This window comes from Fundulus heteroclitus, unplaced genomic scaffold, assembly GCF_011125445.2.
Source record: "Fundulus heteroclitus isolate FHET01 unplaced genomic scaffold, MU-UCD_Fhet_4.1 scaffold_321, whole genome shotgun sequence".
NCBI classification, from domain to species: Eukaryota; Metazoa; Chordata; class Actinopteri; order Cyprinodontiformes; family Fundulidae; genus Fundulus; species Fundulus heteroclitus.
This window is the reverse complement of record NW_023396731.1, coordinates 101,179-107,500: the sequence shown is the minus strand read 5'-3', so window position 1 is coordinate 107,500 and position 6,322 is coordinate 101,179. Positions and strand designations below refer to the sequence as shown.

At 41.4% G+C, this 6,322-nt stretch overlaps 1 protein-coding gene across 1 annotated transcript in view; it reads right to left on the bottom strand.

The window, feature by feature from the left end:
- Window positions 1–1,878, bottom strand: part of LOC118559585 — an 8,090-nt gene extending 6,212 nt beyond the window's left edge. The window contains 4 exon segments of the mRNA XM_036130278.1: window positions 113–317; window positions 618–757; window positions 916–1,737; window positions 1,740–1,878. Of these exon segments, the coding sequence (XP_035986171.1) occupies window positions 113–317; window positions 618–757; window positions 916–1,737; window positions 1,740–1,878 (1,306 nt within the window).
- Window positions 1,879–6,322: the final 4,444 nt, after the last annotated feature.

Sequence of the window (6,322 nt, the reverse complement as noted above, 5' to 3'; positions counted from 1 at the left end):
CTAAATATGTACAGGCTGAACAGGTGGTGTTTCAAACAAGGGCAGCAAATCCCAGGTACAATGGAATGATGAATAGACAGGCAGATACTAAGTTAGACAGACATGAGCTTACCAGGCATACTGAAGACACCCTTCTTATGAAGGTCCATCACAACAGATACTGGGTTATGTCCACATGACACACATGCATATGTGTAGTCATGATCACAAAGCGCTTCGAATGCCAGGTAGGCGTGCAGAATTCTGTTTTTTGAGGGATAGGTCTGGCCAGAGGTTCTCTCTAAAACCACAATGGTTCTACTTACAGCCTGGTGGGTCTGTAAAATCAGGATAAACACAGTCAAACCAGTTAGCTTCATACAAGACACATTCAGCCAGTCTACACCAATACAGGCCAGAATGAAAAGAAATGAAGTAAATTAAAGTAATGCAAATAAAGACAAGAACTGTCAGAAATGTCATCTGCGTTGGAATGGCAGACATCTCACGTCCCATATCAAAACTATGGTGGGCCACCACAGTCTCATCAATATATGGAAAACACTGTGTGTGTATATACACACCCATCCTACACTCCCAAGTTAATTAGAGGATATCAAAGACATTATACATCCTACCTGAAGACTGTTCCGAAGAAAGAGACAGAGGTGCAAGGACAGGAGTGTATGGTCATCGAAATTGTAGACACCATCTGACCACTCCTGATATCGGTACATCATCCCACATGTGTAGCACTGCTTTCTGAACAATGAAATTCCTGATGAAGGCAAATACAGGATGTTTCACAGGCGTAACCAGGCAGTTTATGCCAAATACAAATAATTACAGTGTATACAAATGCAATGAACCCTAAGATTAATCTATAGATGGATAGATAGATACTTTATCAATCCTGACGATAAGAAATTGACAAACCTTCAATAACACCTGTCACAGTGAGGATTCTGCCCTTGGTTGTTATTAGCTCCGGTTCCCCAAGTAGAGCGGCCTCAGAACATTCAGTGCAGAATGTTTCTGCTGGGGTATATAATCTTGGGAAATTATCTGTGATTACCATATTAGCGTCTGGTACAGATGGAATTCTCTTGTGGTGGTATATGTACTGCACCATTTTTTCTAAAACATCTCCCTCTGGTGGGTAGTGGCCTCCTTCCTCTTCCTCTTCACCTTCCACTTCTGTAGGGAAATGGTTTGGAACAAGTTCTTCCTCCACACTTCGTGTCCTCTGAAAAAGTTCTCGCTCAAACTGAAACAGGTGCCACTTTGCAATACATTTGTGCAGGCAAGACTGCATTGGCCTTGCACAAGGACAGTGCCAGGAATTCTGTTTTGAGTCAAAGGTGACCAAAAGTCGTCCAAACATACTGTAATAAGATACAGTAGTCTCATAAATGGAAATAAACCTCTTTGTGGAGGGATTGCAAATTGAGAGTTTACAGGACAGAGGTGTTCCTGCATCTGTAGCCTCCCTTTGGTGTTTCAGACAACTCTCCTTCTTGTCCTCTCCAAACCATTTCTCATTCACCATCTCCTGCAGAACATCTTCAGTGAGAGAGGGGTTTTCACCTCTGAATGGTGGACAGTAAACAAGTGACTGGATGTGGTGACACTCAAAAGGTCTAAAATTTGAGCGTTCAGCAAATTCTGCATTGATTTTGCAGATATCCAGCTCACATTTGGTCGACTGTTCCTTCCCCCAAGTCCTTTTGACCACATGGATGGGAGTGTTGGGTCCTAAAATGACTTCACCACAGCAAATATTCCATTTTTATAATCTATTGCCTGGGATTTCAAATGCTTACTTGCTGTAATGTCTACTCCTTTGGGCTTATGTTTCCTCTGAATGTGCAGTCTCACATTTCTCCTGTTTATAGTCATAGTACAATGTGGACACATGACAGATTCTTTTTTCCTCCTCTTGTGTGGTGGTGCACTGGAGGGCACAAGGGAGGCGGCAGGAGATGGTGGAGCACTGGTCGCTGCAATGCTGGAGGCCAAATGATGGGGGGAGGCAGAAGAAGAAAGGGGCGTGTTGGAGGGGCAGTCATTTAGGTGTGTTGTTACCTGGTCTTTCCTGATTATTGTCTGAGTACAATACAGACAGTGGAAGTGTGCAGTTGACCTGCACTGCAGGTTGCATTTGCAAATGTCATACTCTGTAAAAGAGAAACAAAACCACTTATCTGAACAGAACTGTTCTTGGCGGACTTCCTGTTTGCGGTAAGGCGTATTGCGTCACTTCCTGTTGTTGCTGTGTGAACGACGGAGCTTTGCTCCAGGCTCTCTCGCTTTTTATCTTTAAACCTCTTTGCTGTAACATCTGTTTCCAAACATAAGCACTTTTAAAACATTGTCTGTGGCTGCTCATCACGTTTGGGAACTCCTCGTGTTTCACACGGTTTGTTCTTTGGCGTGGTAATAGGGCGTTAGCCTAGCTTTAGCCTAGCGTTAGCCTAGTGCTAGCCAAGCCTTAGCCTCATAATGGCTTCTCCGGCTCTGACTAAGTCTCCTATCTGCTGCTTTCTGTGTCAGATGTTCAGTTATTCCTCTGCCTCCTTTAGTGATGATGGTACATGTAATAAATGTAGTGTTTTTGTAGCTTTGGAGGCGAGGGTGTCAGAATTGGAGACCCGGCTCCGTGCTGTTGAAAAACCAGCTGATAGCCGCTCTTTTGCTAGCGCGGAGCCGCATAGAGTAACTTCACGTAGCGAACCTAAAGCAGTAGCACCCGAGCAGCCTGGTAACCAGGCTGGCTGGGTGACAGTTCGTAGGAAGCATAGCTCTAGATTACAGACCCCAGATCACCACCAACCCATCTGCGTTTCTAATAAATTTTCCCCTCTGAGCGACAATCTCGCCGAGGAGCCGACCTTAATTATTGGCAGCTCCATAATGAGAAATGTGGCACTAAAGAAACCAGGGACCATAGTTAAATGCCTACCAGGGGCCAGAACAGGCGACATAGAATCCTACCTAAAACTACTGGCTAAGGATAAGCGTAAATACCGCAAAATTGTTATTCACGCTGGCGGTAATGACACCCGGTCACGCCGATCAGAGGTCACCAAAGTTGGTGTTGCTTCGGTTTGTGAGTTTGCTAAAACTATGTCGGACTCTGTAATTTTCTCTGGTCCCCTGCCTGATCTGACCAGTGATGACATGTTTAGCCGCATGTCATCATTCAACCGCTGGTTGTCTAGGTGGTGTCCAGAAAACGACGTGGGCTACATTGATAACTGGAGAACTTTCTGGGGAAAACCTGGTCTGATCCGGAGAGACGGCATCCATCCTACTTTGGATGGTGCAGCTCTTCTTTCTAGGAATCTGGCCGGATTTATTAGTTCTCCTAAATGCTGACAACCCAGGGTCCAGACCAGGAAGCAGAGCCGTAGTTTAACACACCTCTCTGCAGCTTCTGTACTGTTACCCACCCATTATCCTATTGAGACGGTGTCTTTCCCACGGCCAAAACTTAACAGATCAAAAACTGATCTAAAAGGAACAAATCATAAAAACCTAATAAAAATCAATATGGTTCACCTTGAACCTAAAAATAAAATAATAAAATGTGGTCTATTAAATATAAGGTCTCTTCCTCCAAAGACTTTGTTAGTTAATGAATTGATTTCTGATAATCAGATTGATTTGTTTTGTCTCACAGAAACCTGGCTACAAGAGGACTACGTTAGTATAAATGAGTCAACCCCCTCCAGTTATTCAAATTTCCACATTCCCAGATCTGTGGGAAGAGGAGGAGGAGTGGCAACTATCTTTCAGTCTGATTTATTAATTAGTCCCAGGCCAACTAATAATTACAGTTCTTTTGAACATTTAACCCTCAGTTTCCCTCATCCAAACTGCAAAGCAATAAAACCTCTTCTGTTTGTTGTTTTGTATCGTCCACCAGGCCCTTACACTCAGTTTTTGGATGAGTTGTCAGATTTCTTATCTGATTTGGTGTTAAATACTGATAGGGTTATTATAGTGGGTGATTTTAACATCCATGTTGACACTGAATGTGATAACCTTAGTGTAGCCTTTAAAACTATCCTAGATTCAATTGGTTTTGTTCAAAATGTGCATAAACCGACGCACTCTCGGCTCCATACTTTAGACCTTGTTCTGACATATGGCATTGATTGTGAAGAATTAACAGTATTCTCTCACAACCCTGTCCTGTCTGATCATTTTTTAATAACATTTGAGTTTAATCTAACTGAATTCTCCACCCCCAAAAGAGGGTTCCATTATAGTAGATTTTTATCGGATAATGCTGTATCAAAACTTAAAGAGTCTGTCCCCTTCTTAATATCCTCAGTATTGCAGAAATGCCCTGTAGATGGCAGCATTGCTGTTTCTTCCCATTCACAAATCGATACCTTTGCTAACAATGTGACTTCCTCATTGCGTTCTGCATTAGACAATGTAGCTCCCTTGAAAAAGAAGGTGATTATTCACAGGAAGCTGGCTCCTTGGTTTAATTCAGAGCTGCGTTCCTTGAAGCACAATGTTAGGAAATTGGAGAGAAAATGGCGCTCTACACACCAAGAGGAATCCTACTTAATCTGGAGGGACAGACTATTGTTGTATAACAAGACCCTCCGCAGAGTTAGAGTAGCATATTTTTCATCATTAATTGAAGAGAATAAAAATAATCCTAGATTTCTCTTTAGTACAGTTGCCAAACTTACCCAGAGCCACAGCTCTGTTGATCCATCCATTCCCTTAGCTCTTAGTAGTAATGATTTTATGGGATTCTTCATAAATAAAATTGATGCCATTAAAAATAAAATAATTGGCATCCTCCCAAACATGATTACCTCGTCCTCAGTAAGTGAGGCAGCATTGGAGGAATCTTTAGAATCTGCGCAGTGTTTGAACTGTTTAGAAGCAGTAGAGCTTTCTGAGCTATCTAAAATTTTAGCTTCATCTAAACCTTCTACCTGTATGTTAGACCCAATCCCAACCAAGTTGTTTAAGGACATATTCCCTTTGATCAGTGGCACTATTTTAGACATGATTAATCTATCCTTAGTAAATGGATATGTACCACAGGTTTTGAAAGTAGCTGTTATTAAACCTTTACTTAAGAAACCTTCTCTTGATCAAGATGAGTTAGTAAATTACAGACCTATATCTAATCTTCTTTTCTTATCTAAAATTCTTGAGAAAGTAGTTGCTAATCAACTTTGTGAACATTTACAAAGTAATGACCTACTTGAGGAGTTTCAGTCAGGCTTCAGAGCTCATCATAGCACTGAAACAGCTCTGGTGAAGGTCACTAATGATATTCTCATGGCCTCAGATAATGGACTTGTGTCTATACTTGTCCTGTTAGATCTCAGTGCTGCGTTTGATACAGTTGATCACAATATTCTCCTACAAAGACTTGAACATACTGTAGGGATTAAGGGGAAAGCATTAGGCTGGTTTAAATCTTATCTGTCAGACAGATTCCAATTTGTTCATGTTAATAATAAATCTTCCTCAAACTCTAGGGTCACCTGTGGAGTACCACAGGGTTCAGTCCTTGGACCAATTCTCTTTACTATATATATGCTTCCGATAGGCAAAATTATCAGACAGCATGGGATTAATTTCCACTGTTATGCTGATGATACTCAGCTATATTTATCCATAAATCCTGATGAATCCAATCAATTACTTCGACTGCAGTCATGTCTTGATGACATCAAAAGCTGGATGACTTTAAATTTCCTGCATCTAAATTCTGACAAGACCGAAGTTTTAATCTTTGGGCCAGAGTCTTCAAAAAATAAACTTCTTAACCAATCACTTAATCTGGGTGGCATTAACCTGGCCTCTGGTAATAAAGTAAAAAATCTTGGTGTTATTTTTGACCAAGACATGTCATTTAAATCCCATATTAAACAGGTTTCCAGAGTTTCCTTTTTTCACCTCCGGAATATCGCCAAAATTAGAAACATTCTGTCCAGGAGTGATGCTGAAAAACTGGTCCATGCATTTGTTACTTCAAGGCTGGACTATTGTAATTCTTTACTATCAGGAAGTCCACAAAATGCAGTTCAAAGCCGTCAGCTGATCCAAAATGCTGCAGCAAGAGTTCTGATGAAAATCAACAAGAGGGATCATATTTCTCCAATTTTAGCTTCCCTTCATTGGCTTCCTGTTAAATCAAGAATAGAATTTAAAATTCTTCTTCTAACGTATAAAGCCCTTAATAATCAAGCTCCATCATATATCAGAGCTCTGATTACCCCGTATGTTCCTAACAGAGCACTTCGCTCTCAGACTGCAGGTCTGCTGGTGGTTCCTAGAGTCTCTAAAAGTAGAATGGGAG